Raw genomic sequence first — 17,228 nt, 5'->3', positions numbered from 1 at the left:
TACTTTTACTGAAGTAAAGGATCTGAACACTTCTTCCACCACTGTCTTTTTTACTTCTTTACTTTTTTTTACATTTATTTTTTTTACATTCATTATTTTTATTTATTTTCTTTAATTATTTTGTTTTTTTATTTATTTATTTTTATTTACGATTTTTTTTCTGCGCATGCGCGGACTTTTGCGTTTCTGCGCATGCGCGGTATTTCTTGAAAAATAATAATTAATTAAAAAATTAAATAAATAAATAAATTCAAGAAAATAAAGAAGAAAAAATATTTTTTTTAAATAAATGTAAAAAAAAGTAAAGAAGTAAAAAAGACAGATGGTGGAAGAAGTGTTCAGATCCTTTACTTCAGTATAAGTAGGCTACTAATACCACACTGTGAAATGACTCCGCTCATTTTAACTACCTAATAAACTTTTAAGTGGTTTAATTTATAAAAATGGGGGAAAAAATAATTCGAAATACAATAGGGACCTCGCAGGTTGTTGCCTGCTCGGGCCCTAAAAATGTCTAAACTGAGGAATACTCTGACTATGGTCGCAATAGAAAATATCAATATGACACCAAAGACTTCACCCGCTTTCTACAGTGACCACTTACATACACCAACTTATGATGAAAAATATGTTCATATTAGCAATATGTTAATATTAGCAATTCAGAAGAGTGGTCTACCTAGTTACCTTGTTGTGAGATTGTTTTATCAGCTGTTTCCAGGGAATTTCTTATTCCTTATTATTTCTTTTGGCCAACATAAACAAAAAGTCCTTAAAATGTTTTGAAAAATTGAAATTTGTACACCAGCAGTTCAATGAAAATTGAGAAAATAAAAAATCATGTTGACAGCTTGTCTACTACTGTTTTCAGGTCAGTCTCGGTACTCAATTGGAGTATTAGCAGTATAACCTTACTTTTACAAGTGGGTTTCTATTCTGTTTATTCTCTATTTACAATGATATGCCCTAATTCGTTTAGTTACTTAAACTGTCCACCAGGTGGCGCAGTAGGTACAGACTTGCACTTGCATGTGGCTCGCAGGCAATTACAAGTAGAAAGTTACAGCTTCAGTGTTGACAAAGCCGTAATGGGCTCGATTAACACCGATTGGGGGAATAACAATTGTCTCAAAGCTGCCAGTGCACGTGGGGACATAACCTCAGCATTTAAGCTGTACTAGACAGTGTAGTGCCCATTAAATGTTAATCACTTGTACAGCCAGAGGGAAAACTAAATTAACTGTTTATCATCATGGGACCAATCCTCCTGACAAACACCAGTAAAACTTGAGATATGACATGCGCTCTTTTTGAGCCCCGGGTTATAGTCAAATAAACGCTTATATAAATGTCCCTTAATTATAAACCCTTAGCATGGCAAAGTTCTGTCCAGTTCAAATCAACAGAATAATCTACTCAACTGTTAGATTTAAACACATGAAAACCCTCTGAAAGTTCTGAAAATGTCACGTCTGAAAATAGACAGTGTTTATTGCTCGACGTAGCCATACAGATTTCCATTCCCTTGATGAGGCGGTAAGTGTGCTGCGAGTGCTCGTACACCTCGTGCCCGCGCAGGTGTGGCTCTCAAGCTCGTACCCGTCACCCCTCCCCCCTAGCTACAAACTCCAAACCCTGGCGGCGCGCTCCCGTGTAGTAATTCATTGTATCAGATTGAGACGAGAGGAAGCAGCGAGCGACTCGACTGGTCGGCAAAGCAACTCTGCTCCGGGAAACACTGAAAATCCGACTGCTAGCCACATAAACTGCAGGTAAACTACTTTCTGAACACACCATAACATTGCGAAGCGATACTCTTCTCGTATTGTTCAGTTTAAAAGCGGACAGGTTTATTTAAAAAGTTGCCCGGAGCTTTGAGAGGCCGTGCTAGCAAAGCTAAAAGCTAGCGAGGTTAGCTGCCATTAGCTTTTCCCCTAACCGACCTCAATTTCAATGCCGCTTCCGCACTTGCCACACACTTGTGCTGAGGAGAAAACTGCTGTATTCTGAGAGTAGACGCTCGAAACACCTCGACCAGAGTCTACCGAGGGCTGTTGGTAAACTGTGAAAACTTAAGTGATGCTTAGAAATGTAACCGTATAGATTGGCCTAGATTGGCGATCCAGCCGCAGCCAAACAATGAGGCTCTTTTCCTGACTTGCCCCGGCTGACCAGGCGGCTTCCCAGCGGCTATGTGTCGCTTCTTAAATGACTGCTTGTGACAGTTTAGTGTTAATGTAAGACGTTATTTTGTGGTGAAATGATATACACTGTAATAAACAAATATACTGCCAATGTACTTTCTTACAATATCAAAACCGTATTTTCACAATTATGCGTCTGAGAACATGTCAGTGACCATAGAGCAAACAGTCTCTTCTTCTTGGTTTTTTTTTAAGTTTTACGGTTTTATAGCAAAATGTTTAATCATTAGCAATCATAGATCCAAGAAGTCTTATGTGTAATATATGTGGGTCTTGGTGTTTAGTTTGGATCGGGGCCACCCACCCATTCTTCCACTGCGGACACACTAGCCATCTGTTGCCTGTGTGATGACGCCATCTTTCTGGTGACCCACCCAGTGGCGAGCTGGTTTAAAAACAATGTTTGACTAAACACTGGGAGCTCTCACAGGCAAGAAACACAACTTTTTCTATGCTTTGGCTATGGGGGCTAGTAGGTCACACACAGCTTGAATCAATTTTCTAACCATCCATGAAAGCGTAAAATTTCTGATCACCTTGGGCTGGACAATACTGACAAAATATGACTTATTCCTATGTTGTTACTGAACATGATTGTTGATGATGTGTCAATATTCTTGGTGTGAGTTTTCATGCAACAGTTAAAGCTAGAGATGTGATATAGTATTAGGGGGATGATAGCGGTAATGTACTGTCTGCTGGCAGCTGCATTTCTTTTAATTTTGACCCTATGACATTAAGAAAATGTTGTAAAGCGAGGGGTAAGATATTTTTCAAGATGTGCAATAATAAGTAAAATTGTATCTTGTAGCAGGGTGTCAAGAAATCAAATTCACATCTGGATCTGAATGAGGACTTTTTACTAGCAGGCTTGTGAAAGCATACATACTTTTCAAATCAAATATTTTTGAATGGAGGTTCAGTGAAATCTGTAAAAAAAAAAAAAAAAAATTGCATTTAATCAATCACGAAATAATGTAGCTCCTTTTGCAGCATCTAAGGCAAGGGAGGGGGGTTAGCTGTGCTTTATTGCAGATATTACACACTGCCAACCTTGAAGCTGTTAACTAAAATCATATCCTCTCCTCCTCACTGTAATGAGGGAAGATAACAGTGACTGACTGATATCCAATTTCATTAAATGGTCAATTCATAAATCTGGCCAATTTTCTTTTTTTTAAATGGTCGGGGCTTCTTCCCAATACATGTATATTTCATTCCCTTGGAGTTTGTGCTAAAGATGTAGTATGATCCTTTTTATTATTGTGAAAGTGAGCATCTGCTAATCCTCTTGAAATTATAATTGAATTGTTTCCCTGCAGTGCTTTGTCTCCTTTCTCTAAACGGGTAATTTCTAATGTTTATCAGCAATTTGTATTAGCAGTGTTTTCCTGAGTAGCAGTTGCTCATTATAGTCTAAATGGGCCACTTATTTCAACTATTGAAGTTTTTTTGTTTTGATTTGGATTAGAGTCTAAATTATGAAATAATTGTGGTTATTAACCAGGATCAGTGTATTTAGGCTTCAAACATGATTACCCAGGTGGTTTGAATTGGTCTTTGTGACAATTTGTCTTAAGGTCAAAAGGCTCAATGCTTTAATTAGCAATTTGATTAATCTGGTTGACTTTTAAATTCACGATCCGTGAAATGTTTTCAAAGATGCACATATTGTAGCTGTCTACATCATGTAGACAAATTGTTCCATTAAGCCAACAGCTCTATTTGGGAGCACCAATAACCAACCAGTCTCCACAAGGGAGGTAATATTTCTTCAAGGGTATTGTTTTATTATGTGTGTGCGGCACACAGCAGTAAAAATAATTATTTTCTGTCCCTTTCACAGTATGGATTAATTCAAAATTTCACCGCCCACAGAAATACATGTCAGGTGGCAGAGAAAAAACACCTGCCAAGTTTATGTCAGAAGCTAAAATATTCATCAGCCGGTAGTCTTTTAACAGTCACTAAGCTGGGGCTAATTTTCCACGCTGAAGACTGTTAGGGGTATTTCCTGGCCTACACACACACACACACACACACACACACACACACACACACAGGCCTTTGATGCAACTGTTGCCAGTGTGGGGTTTTCTAAAGGACAGGCTGGTGAATCATCAAGCACACAGAAACCATTTTAATAATTCATTTAAAGCTGTGTCATACAAGGAAACAATGCAGCCTAAACAGTGTTTCACTTAACATTTTATTCATCAGAGAAATGCCACAGAATCGTTTTGTGTCGGACAAAAACTGGTCGTGTGGATGCATGAGTGGGTTTGACAGGCAGGCCTGCTGTAAAAAATATTTACCGTTTCAGTATGATAACGGCTTACAAAATACTTAACCACCCGGAGGTGGGAACAAGATTGAAAGACAACACCTATCAAATGTCTGCTTTGTTTGAAAAATTGTTTGGCGTGTTCAGTTAAGTAGCTAAGGAGAGTTGGATGAGCCGCTTTGTCAAAATAATGCAAAAGCAGTTTTTCAAAAGGAGCACAGTCAGTGCTGGCTCAGTGTGTGTGTGTGTGAGAGAGAGGCATGAATCAAATCAATTCCTGTTGGGAAAGTCAGTTGATTAAGCCAGTTATTGTCTTTTTATTTTCTATTAACTGTTTATCACAGGCTTGTCTCCTGTTGCCCTGTCTGTACCCATTCTATGCTGTTAATTTGATCCTGTTAGGGTTATCCCTGTCTCTCTCCTTATCCGTTGTTTGTCTGTCTGTTAATTTCATGTCATGGTCTCCTGTTGGCCAACATGCAGGTGGGGCAGAGATTTGGACATGTGATCCGGTCCTTATTACCCACCAGGATTATAATTGATCACAGGAGTACATCTGATGTGCACTCAATTAGTTTTTACTGTGTTCACCAGCATAGCCTCCAGAACCAACCAGTTCTTGTCTTGGTGTAACATGATGGAAACATTTTAAATCTATGCACCCATAGAAGACAGTTTGGACATCAGCTGTGATGTGGCTGCCTGTCCGCAGGCTGTAGCTGGTGTTACATCACTTCCACTGCTTCACACATGCAGCACTTCAATTCTTGACAAGCCTGTTAAATTTTTTACACTGGCTGTTTGCCAAAGTGTCTGGCAGATATCTAACATATTAGCAACAGCCCAAGATCATGTTGTGTGTGGCTGGCGGTAGTTTCACAATTGTTTTTGTCTGTGCCATTAGCTGCAGGTTATGGTTTCAGTTTTGAGTGAGCTTGCATTAAAATATATATCAATTTTAGAAAAAGGTATAGTTAAGATTGTCAAGCAGATTCATATTCTCATGCATCAAAACAAGCCAAATCCAGTCCTTTTCATCCATATCTTTGTATAACCTCCTGTTCACACAAAATCTGTTTTTTTTTTTTTCTGAAAACTTGTTTAAAGCAATAAGACAAAAGACACGATGAATGTAAGACATTTGTGGCATGAAAGCAAGGGTACGTTTCCTTTTCCCTTCGATTTTACAAATGCAGGGAAACGAAAACATGATTGACTGGAACATTTTTTTAAAGAACCGCCTGCACATGACAGCTGAGCATGAATACCAGACCTGCACAACTGTCGTCATTGTTATTATATTCACTCTATATAGGTTGCCATGCTTGTAGCCACCCATGGTTTGCCTGATTTTCTAATCTAAAATGGAAAAAATCATGAGCAGAGCTTCAAGTACTGCTGATCATGTTGAAGACGGCACTTGTGGGAACTGTGTTCACATTATTATGTAGGAAAACTCTTTTGTGGAATAGCACAAACTGTCCTGTTACACACACGCCAGGCACAACAGTCAAGTGGTCGGGTCTTTTGTAGTCTGTTAGCCACTCATGAGCAATGAACCAGTGTAGGATTATCCTGGCTCAGATTGCTTTGTCCAAAATTATGGACCTACTGCCCGTTGACCACTTTGCTAATCATACTGTAACCTTTGCATCAGAGTATGTGGGGTGGTCCCACCATTGTATGTCACCCCACACTTTTGAAACAAGAATTCACGCAGTTCATAGTTCAGACACAACAGTCTCCACTGCTAATGGAGTTTTTCCTGTTGTGTTTCCTTTTTTATGCACATTGTGCCCCTCCTGTTGTGTTTTGTCTCTGTTAAGTACTTTCCTGCATCTTTTCATAGGCCAGGAAAAGGGTTAGATACTTAATTCTTTTATGTATAGAAATGTACGGTCTGATACTGTCATTGATACCTAAAAGCTATTTCGTATTATTACCGGTTTTTAAGACTTATGTTGTCTGGTAAGCCGCTCAAAAAGAATAATTGCTGTCTCGAATGACTTCTAGGCAGCATTTAATGAAAGCAGGGCACAAAACCATTTTCCTAGTTTACCCGCTGGTCAAATGTTACAAACATTGACCACACAATCACCTTGAGGCTACAGCTGCCCCCATTTTTGTCTTTCTCTTTGTCCTCAAGTCATGGAGGGAATGGTCTAATCTTTTTTGACACTGCTGTCCTACTTGGAGTGTTCATCTACCATTTATAGAATGCTTGCACCTCAGTGCTGTGGTGCATTTTGGGTTAGAAGCTAATGGGACTGAGAGCAACTAAATATTTAAATCAATTTTATTTGGGTGCAATAATTGACAACAAGCATTAGAGTATGTTTGTCTGCATTTTAGCATGTTAATGTTATTTGTGTCCTTAATGGGCCTCATCATGTGTCTTGTGTGGGGAAATTTTCTGGTGAAGTATGTCCAAAGTGTGCTGCAGTGTAGAAAAAAAGTTGTTTTTTCACCAGAAAAGGACTGAGTACGCCGACAGAAGCTGAAGAAAATATAGGCAGCATACAGCTAAAAATGCCAGTTGCATACAAACTGCTGTATGGACAAAAAAAATAAAGCGGCTAAAAAAAACTCAAGGGGAAGGAAGACAGACTGTTTTGGGCCAGAGACGATCTTCTTTTGCAAAGCCTATTCAAGATTTAACAAATCTCTGTTCACAGGGGGTAAAAGTTACACAGGGAATTGAACCTATAACCATGACTGTGTAATGCCGTAATGTTACATCTTGAAAAATGCTGCAGATCAGAACTGTAGCTCAACTGATTATTTCAGAAAGAACAGAAGAGGTGTCAGGGTGTTTGCTTTTTATCACGCCTCCAGCTGACTCACTGTGATGGAGATGGCTAGGTAGAGAAACGTGATTGACAGTGCACCTTTTTGGAACAAGGAGGAAATTACCCGTCTAGGTTATGATTTATTACCCTCTTGGTATGGGGTCCGGGTATCCTTGTGCAGTTAGTAGGTACACAGTACATGTACTGTGTTACATGTACTGTTGTACACAGTACATGTACTGTGTTAGTGTGAAAGTTGTCTCTGCTGCAGTGCCACCATGACAAATGGGGTGCGTTTGATGTATACTTGGTGAATAAAGTGCTTGTGCCTTTTGGACACAGTTCCTGTTCAAGTATGAAAGGAAATTGCTATTTCCTGTTTTAAACTGTGGTCTCACAGTCTGCTGTTGGTAAAATGTGGCCATAATTCTTGTTATTATACACTTGTGAATAATTCTAAAGATTTCAATAGAAAATCCACAACATTTAAACTGTGTTCCGGTCTTTGTGACTTTCTGTAGAATGACATTTCCCAATATGGAGTCATCCAAACTGCTCTCAGCCAATCACACGAATCTACATGACACTCATTTGCGGCAACTTCCCATAACTCTGTTGGGCAAGCTCGTTTTCTCTCACACACACACACACTGATGTGTCTGTTGGGTCTTCTGCTGCCGTAAATTACTGGAACCACATCTGAATTTTACTTCCTAGTAGGTAATCTTGCACTGTGTCGTAATTACACCTTTATGTTGACACCTATACGTTGCATAAGGATGGTACGGGAACCTTTGGGTTAGGGTTTTACGTCTGTTGGCTGCATTAACGACATTTACAGACAATAGTTCTATCTAGATAAATCAGCATGTTTTGTATCGAGCTAGCTGTATCTGTAACTCCCACCAGTCAGTCTATAGCTTAATATGCTGCTAGCCTGCACAATATTTGTGATTTCAGGCTGTTTCGTCATACTGTCCTCTGCCTGTGTGACCAACAAGCCATCTATATATGAAGTGATTCCTGACCTTGTCAGGCCAGTTGTGCAATATAAAAAATGTCTCATGGTTTGCTAGCCTTCGTTACTGCAAGGAAAATGTATTTATCACTCCCCCCCGCGATTCTATTCATCACGTAACAGCCCCCAGGGAGTCTTTGACAGCTGCTTTCTTTCCAGCTCCGTGGTTAAACGTGTCAAGTAGTGTTGCATCGTGCAGGTGCACCATGCAACACAACTTAACACAGCCTTGCTTTCATGCCACGTATGTCGCACTTTCATCTCAATGCATTAAATTAAGACAGGTCCTAGTATTTGTACACAGTTTGTTGTTTATTTCCCCTGACGATCACAAACCACTGTTTCTTCTTAATGTCATGCTTTTCCTGTAGCTCCTTGATCATAACCTCTACCACCTCCTCCTTCTCTGTGTCTTCCTCCAGGGATGGCAGCCATCCGTAAGAAGCTGGTGATAGTGGGGGATGGAGCTTGTGGAAAGACCTGCCTTCTGATTGTCTTCAGCAAAGACCAGTTCCCCGAGGTCTACGTCCCCACTGTGTTTGAGAACTACGTCGCCGACATAGAAGTTGATGGCAAACAGGTGAGACAGTTAAAGTGATTCAGTCTCACGAGCATCAGTCTTTCCTTTTTAATGTCAGAGTGGTGCCTCAGGGTATACAGACTGATCCAAACCTGAGACACATTCTTGTTAAGTGACTGTTTCACTTGGTGAATGAATACCATTTTAATGACTCCAAGCTGAATATTTCAAATAAATAAGAATTTACACCTTTTTCTGACACTATTGAGTAATCTACTTGGGTTTTTCGAACAATCACAACACATCGCTGTCTCTCTTAGTCTCTGCAATGGTTTTTGGTGCTGGTATCAAGGCTCATTTTGTTCCCTGGGTGCTTAATCATGCTCAACGCTTTAATTCTACCTTCAGGGCCAAGTGAGCAAGTGTTTATAAAACTGCACTGTTCCATTTTCACATCTTCCCTCCCATTGCAGCAGTCATCTGCTAAGTCTGCTCTGTTGCTGCAGACTGCTTCATTTGCAGACCTTTAAATGAATTGTAAAAATATTTATAGTTGTTTTTGGGTGTGTACGTCTGTGTTTTATCTAAAATGCAGCCAGTTACCATGCTAAATTACACCTACCAGGGGTCTTGTAATTGATTTAATTTATAGCAATGTTTACACGTCCTATGTGGTTACAGATGGACACACTGATGATAGTGTTTATGCCCGATTTAGATAAACCCTTTACACCCCTCAGAAGCAGCACAGTGTGCAGCTAGGGCTGTTAAATACTTGTAAAAAAATCCACTGTGACTCAGAAATTAGAAAGATATATTCTCTGGAGTAAGACTCCTCCTGATTTCCAGGTTCATGATGTTCTGTCTGTGTGCCACTCTGGATAACTGCAGCACCCAGCCCAACTCATCAGTCATAAATCCACACATCCTGACCTCATTCTGGGTTAATGGGATTCTGGGACGTAGAGTCTTTATTGGCTGTTTGATTTCTAACCCTCTGTGCTGCCGAGGACGACTCGGGCTACTTCTTTTTTGTCGAAAGTGTCGCACTTCCAAATCTGGTTTCCTTTCCTGATTTAGCTTCGCAGTCTGCAAAGGTGTTTATACGTCACTGGCACATTTTGTACCGCATGTAGAAATTCCAAGTGTTTATTTGGCATGAACAAATACTAAATTAGTGTATGTGTTATTGTTTTTAAATTTGACATGTGTATTGAATAGCTCACTCATAGAAAAAGGTCATCTGTCATTTAATTAAAAAAAATCTGATCATAGAATAGGACAGCTTTTTTGGGAACATTTAACTATCATTGCAATGATATTCCCAACTAGAATGCGTTTGTTTAATTTTCTTTCCATCTTAAACTTATAATTGACTCATAGCTGTGAATTATTCCTTTGTTTTTCTTCTTATACTCATAATTCTTTTACTATTTTGGTGCACTAATTTCTTCTCATGAAATAAGAGAATAAATCTGTTCTCTTTATAGTTACTGGTCAGGATGAGGTCTGCTGCGGTCCTTGTTTATTATCTCATTTATTTGCTGATCAGGATTAACATGGTGTATTAACTTCTCTCCCTCCCTTTTGTTCTTCCTCTTCTCTCTCCTTCCCCTTTTCTCCACATTCCTTTGTCCTTTCCTCCACCCTCCTGTGTGCGCGCATGTCTGTCTGTGTCTGTGTTTGTGTGTCAGGTGGAGTTGGCTCTCTGGGATACTGCTGGTCAGGAGGACTATGACAGGCTGAGACCTCTTTCCTATCCAGACACTGACGTCATCCTCATGTGTTTCTCCATAGACAGCCCTGACAGCTTGGGTGAGTACAAACCACAGACACACGCACACCCATTCATAGATGACATAAAACACCACATCTTCGTCTTTCCTATACATCCCCCGCCATCTTTCCGTTTTCATAAGAAGTTGTTTATTGGGTCTGCTTGAGTGTGTTCATTCTGTTGTGAGTGTAAATACCACTCTTAGAGGAACTGCTTACACCAGCACACACTGACACAAATCATTTGTCATGCAATGGCATGCAGCCATGTTGTAAAACAACAAAAGTCCTGCCTTTTCTGTCTAATGCAAATCAATTTCCATGTGATCACAGAAGTGCTGTCCAAAATCATTAAATAAGGTGATAAAATGAGCAGATGATTAAAGTACCAGACATAAATTATACAGGATTAAATGAGAGGAAGTTAAACTTGTGATAAAACAAAAGCCTGTTCTGCTAAAGCCTGTAATTTTGAATTGTTTCACATGACCATTCCTCAGACATTACAACTCCGCTTCAAACAGCGTTTTTTGCTGACCAAGATTTTTCTTCCAATACTTGATGCTCAGTTGAGATACAGAGGCTCTTCTTTGCGTTTTTCTTGTCTTCACAAGAGTTATCTTTGCAATGTCTCACATTTTAAATTAAATTACTATGTAAATGTTGGTCCAATCAAAATGCTGGCATCCTGTGATTTAACTCTGTTAACTAATTTAAAGATAAGGGTAATTGCTAAGCCATCAAATGGCTTTTATGCAAGGCTTCCATTGTCAGTTTTTCAATGGGGGTGTTCAGTTGTAGCAAGAAGACCAGCACTTTGCAGCATTTCCTATGAGTTTGCTGGATTCTTAGTAATTAGTGTTTCCTGTTTGTTTGTTTTTTTAAAGACATACTCAGAGAAGCACAACATGTTAAATCACTCTACTATTACAGGGCAAAGAATGGGCTGAGTGCAGTACACAGTATGAGAAAATATGCAAATACTGGTTTTATCTTTAACTTTCTCCTTTATCAAGCTGTCCTCTCCTTTTAAATATAATGAAGATTCACTTTCTCTTTGATTTAAGGCTCTGCATTGTATTTTAGTCTGACAACTAAAATGACCTCACATATGCACACAGAAAATAAAGTGGCCAATCATTTCTGATCGATTCTTTGTTCGCTTTCCTTCACAGAAAACATTCCAGAGAAGTGGACCCCAGAGGTCAAACACTTCTGTCCCAATGTTCCCATCATCCTCGTAGGAAACAAGAAAGACCTGCGCAACGATGAGCACACACGCAGAGAGCTGGCCAAGATGAAGCAGGTACCATAATTCTTCTTTTGTCTGTCTCAAATAAGTATTTCGACATCCTCTTTTTTGGGTTTAAATAAAGATCCGTTACCATTTTGGGGTATTCTGTGTGACTTTTGTAAACTAACAACAATGGGCGTAAAATCCCACCTTATAGTATGACACTGCATCAACTATATCATTGACTGAAGTACATAATAAAATGAGTAAAGATCACAGCTTTCACTAGCAGGAGTTATCTTCATCAGCTAGTATTTTCTAAACCTGTGAATATTCCAGGGTACAGTGACTGTGTTCCTAAAGCAAATTCTTGGGTTTTCTCTTCACCCAATAGGAGCCGGTGAAGTCAGAGGAGGGCCGGGACATGGCCGGCCGAATCGCAGCTTTCGGTTACATGGAGTGCTCCGCTAAGACCAAGGACGGCGTGCGGGAGGTGTTCGAGATGGCCACCAGGGCGGCACTGCAGGCCCGCCGCGGAAAGAAGAGCAATAAATGTGTAGTGCTGTAAACTGGCTGACATATTTGGACTGTTTTCACCCTGGGCTACTGTACCCAAGGGGCTAGGGCTCGGGAGGGATTACCAGATGGGAGAGGGAGGGAGGGGAAGAAAAGAGTGCAGTAAATGACTACCGCTGTAAAATGGCTGTTTGTTGGACTGAATTTACCCTGGGACTTGGGTTTGGGAAGCTTTGATGAAGAGGGACGGGTGGGTGGGAGGATGACTACCGCTGTAAACCATTGGGCTCTTTACCTGTGGGTCTACCATCAAGATGGGAAATTTACACCAGCCAGACGCTGGTACATTTTGTCTTTTCAACAAGCCACTTACACTGATGATGATCATTAGGGGATCCTGGTCCTTTCTAAAAAATCTTGTAAAACTGATTAAGTTGCTGGTGAATTATGGGATGTTCAGTGTGGACAACAAAAAAGGTTTAGTTTCCTGCCTGGATGACTTGACAGATTGATGGGGGCAAACAAACAGCACAGTAAAAGAGTACCACTGTAAACGGCCGCCAGTGGACTATTTATCCCCAGGTGTTTATACCTGGAAGTTGGGCTAGGGTGGTGTGGAGTGGGACAGGTAAAGGGACGGGAAGATTGAAGCGTGGGTGTGACCATGATGAGACTGTATACACCGAAACCAGGGCAAAACTTGCAGTTTTTATAGTTTTGCACATTCAGCCTCCTCACTTTAGTTGCTGCTATTTGACAAGCTCCAAAGTAGACAAATCACCAGTAAACTGTATTAATGCTGTGCTCTCAAAATGGTGCTTTTAACAGGTATAAGGTTGATTAGATATTTCTGTTGTAAAATAGGGCATTTTAAGAGAAGATAGTCCTGATTGGGCTGTTGTATCCAAGTAAACAAGTGGTCACGTGCTATCAGGTCTTATGTGTCGCATTATCTCAGCAGCGTGGAGCTACATGTCCACATGTCCAACTCATTTAGTCTCTCACTGGGGCTAATCCTGTGCTCACAGTGACAAACACATTGATCCATACTCTAACTGAGATGATCTGTTACAGCCACCTAATAGTGAATGCTCTATTATCTGCAGATAAACTGCAGCTAATACAGCTCAAAGTCAGAAAATTGACGGATCTGGTTTTAGTAGAAGTAATTCTACTTCCTGTGCATCATCTGAAATGTAATTCAAAGGGGCTCTTGTAGCCACCTGTATTCCAATCGCTGCTTTCAACATTAGACATCTTACCATTTCAGTGTTGAGCACAGCGTGAAGTCCATAGGAGCAGCATTCTGACTCACGCTGAGTCTTTACTGAGGTCGGTTTGTCTACTTTAGGAGGTGATCAGCTGAAGGTTCATAAACATTAATTGTGTTTTGACTGAATCAGTGGAAGTGGTGGGTGAATTGTGGTCCCACTGGATGACAAAGGTAGCTTCCTGCCCTGCATAGTACAACACGGCTCAGCTCCCATCCCTTCCTGTTCTACATAGCTGACGGCTGGTGCTCATCTTCCCCTGGTTTTAGACCAGGACAAAGAACAAGGAGAGGAGAGTATTGTGTTTACATGCACACCACTGATCTCCTTATTTGGGATGAACGACTATTGATTTTTTGTTGTGTGTAGGCATGTATAAAGGTCAAATGTACAATAGCCAGAGCTAGTTTGAGGGGGGAAAAAAAGGTGCCTGGGAATTACCATGTTATCCACCATATACATGTCTGCCTTTTACTGGTTTAACTGTTGGTACCTGCCATCTGCTCGAACAGTTCAAAAGACAAACATGTGACACATGATGACCTTTTTAATCCAGAATACTGTGCACAGAATTGTCAGGTTGGGCAGCTGGATAGGTGCTGTTAATCTACAAGACTAACTGGCAGAGTGAGAATTAACCACTTGCTGTATGTTGGTAATGTTAAAAACCTTATGCGTGGCCAGTTATATTTGGGATTGATCAGCCAACAGCCCTCCCTGACTCTTCTGCGTGTTTTACTGTCAGATTCAGGCTCTCTTGACAGTCTTGAAACCCTCCTGTTCTTCTTCCTGGCCTACAGGGAGGAGCCTATTCCAGAAACTTGGTCTTGTGTTGTTGTTTTTATACTTTATTTCCTGCTTTAAAAAAAAGTCATAAATTGTCTATCAGTATTTAAAAATAGGAGGTGTAAGACTATGGGACTGCTTATGTGTTGTCGCTTTAGTTTATTCTTCTTTCATGCTTTACCCGATTTTTTTTTTCTGATGATTTACAATTGGTTGTAAGGACCCGTCAATCATCCCTGCCAAATGCTGTTGTTAGGCAGTCAGGAGAAAGGCTGGCCTCTCGGCTGCCTGTCTAGAGCATCACCGGCTCTTTTTCTGTTCTTTGTTTTTGAACACAAACTTGACTGAAAAGACAAAAAGGAAAACCAATGCAAGTCTCCTTATTATGTACAAATCATTTTTATTTCTACTTTTATTGTATTTTTAAATCCTAATATTGGATGCTGAAGCAGTGACGTAAAACAAAGGAACAGGAAAACCAAGCTGTATGCAAAGTCTGTAAATATAAAATGTGGGTTTGTTCATACTAGACTATACACACGCACAGGACTGGAAACTGTATTTGTAAACTAGCTTTGGTTTGTGTAATAAATTACTTTCTATAACACCCAGCTCCTATTCATTGTGCTCTCAGGGGGCAGGCGGGGAAGAGCTCTTAAGTTCAATCAATACATATAAAGTATGATTGGGTGATGAATTATGTTTTCATGAACAGGTGGGTTTGTTTGTGGCTTCACACTGAACACAAGTTGCAAAGAAACATGAATAATGCAAAATGTGAACTATAAAAGGAAGGGGAAAATAAGTGCAATTATAAAGACTTGCATCACATTTTGAGCCACAAGTTAAGTTAAATTATATCTAAAAATATGTTTTTATAATCATGTATGGTGATCATTTTCTTGTTGGAGAGCATAATCGTCATTGCATATCTGTATATGACAAAATTCCTATGAGAATTTTTAATGCTTTTATAGTTTATTTACAGTATAAGTGATTAATACATTAATGGATAAATATTTATAATCCAATTACATGTACAGTAGCAAGAAAATGTATGTGAACCCTTTGAAATAACCTACAGTCAGAACCTACAGTGGAAAAAATGATTAGACTTGTTTTTTTCAATTTCTTATTCATTTTGATATATAACAACAAAAACAACCCAAGAGTTTAATTTAAGTTGATATCTAGCCATTTTCCATGGTTTTCTTGATAATAACCAAAATCATTATCAAGAAAACCATGGAAAATGGCTAGATATCAGCTCTTAAATTAAACTCTTCTGAGCTATTTTTGTTATTATATTTGTACAAACAAATGTACCTTTAGTTGTATCAGGCATTAAATTGAACAAGAAATTGGAGAAAACAAGGGTCTAATCATTTTTTCCATGACTGTAGTTTCTGCATTAATTTGTCATCAAATGTGATCTGATCTGAATATAAGTCCCAAGTATAGTCAAACACAAATTGTGTTTGTCTATACTTGGGACTTGCAGATCTGGTCACAATTTATTAATTTCAAAGGGTTCACACACTTTTTTGGGCCACTGTAATCTGAAATTGGTGATGCTGCATAATGAGCACTTTTACTTTTGGTACTTTAAGAAAATGTTGATGCTAAGATGATACTTGGGATTTTGCATGCATGACTTTTACTTAAAAAAAGAAATTTTACACTGTTTCATCACTATTCCTTAAGGAAAAGATCTGAGTACAGCTCATCACAGAGTTTCAAAATGATGCATTGGTGATCCCAGCTTCTGCTGGACACAATATAGCAGTAAATATAGTTGATAGTTTACTAGTGGTGCATGCAGTGGTGGGTTTTAAATCTTTCTGGTGCAGAGCCACAGATCATCGCACCAATAAAATCCCATCGCAGACCCTTTTGATTGGTTGATACTCCAGTGCAGAGTCTCATCTGATCATAAACCAGCAGGGCCAGCAAGCCCGATGGCTCATTCAATGTCACCCAGACATCCCAACTCCACTGAGTGCAACTTTTTAATATGTCAGCTAAATATCATAAAGGTAACAATAGTCTAATTACAACATTAAAACATGAGGTTAACTTATTGGACTTTTCAATGCGTTTAAATTCATTCACCTCTTTTAAATCACAATAGATGATGTTTTGTTACAGGTACAATATGGTCATTAGGATTATTTCTGGTTGAAGAGCAGAAAGCAACGCTGCCCCACTCTTGAGGCCTGTGCTGCAGAGAGTGTGTGGGATGCTGAGGTGAGGCGGTTTCAGCCTGTGTGGGATGATGCTGGATGTTGTGGAGTAATATGGAGATGCTGGAAGCGTGTGCGGAGAGTGTAGAACTGCTCTGTGTCCAACAATAAAACCCAGTAAGGGTTGTGTAAGGCAGTGCGGAGGAGTGGAAATCCAGGAATAAAATGGATGGATGAGCAGGGAGCATGCACCTACAGTAACCCTTTCATATAGAAACATATAAATTTAGTTATTTGGGAACAATGCCACAGAATAATATATAGTGGGTAAAACAGTTAATGTAATTAGTATGTAAGTAAGCTCAAGGCAAATATGCTTCTTTAAAAAAATTTAAAAAATGGTCTTTGGAGGACTTCGAACCTAAATTTCCTGTGTTCCTGCTGTTATTCTTTTCATTACATAGTGTTCAGAACACAGGTCAAACTGTGGTTTCCACATTATTATATCCCAGATTGACCTACAGATATACTGGAGACTTGTGTGGTATGTTTGGAGGAGGAGGAGAAGGAGGAGGGATACACAGGTATAGAAAACAGGAGGATGGATGGTAGGAGGAGGCCTCCGATGATGGATTACAAGAGGTGTA

At 39.6% G+C, this 17,228-nt stretch overlaps 1 protein-coding gene across 1 annotated transcript; it reads left to right on the top strand.

Annotated features, from left to right (window-relative positions):
• Positions 1–1,639: 1,639 nt before the first annotated feature.
• On the top strand, positions 1,640–15,005 carry rhoab (ras homolog gene family, member Ab). Its single transcript, XM_059332795.1, has 5 exons — positions 1,640–1,772; positions 8,718–8,875; positions 10,510–10,630; positions 11,767–11,897; positions 12,220–15,005. The coding sequence occupies exons 2-5, from the start codon at positions 8,720–8,722 to the stop codon at positions 12,391–12,393; spliced, it is 582 nt and encodes a 193-aa protein (XP_059188778.1). The 5' UTR covers positions 1,640–1,772; positions 8,718–8,719; the 3' UTR covers positions 12,394–15,005.
• The last annotated feature ends 2,223 nt before the right edge of the window (positions 15,006–17,228 follow it).

This window comes from Centropristis striata, chromosome 5, assembly GCF_030273125.1.
Source record: "Centropristis striata isolate RG_2023a ecotype Rhode Island chromosome 5, C.striata_1.0, whole genome shotgun sequence".
Taxonomy (NCBI): Eukaryota; Metazoa; Chordata; class Actinopteri; order Perciformes; family Serranidae; genus Centropristis; species Centropristis striata.
This window is presented reverse-complemented; position numbering and strand designations above follow the sequence as displayed.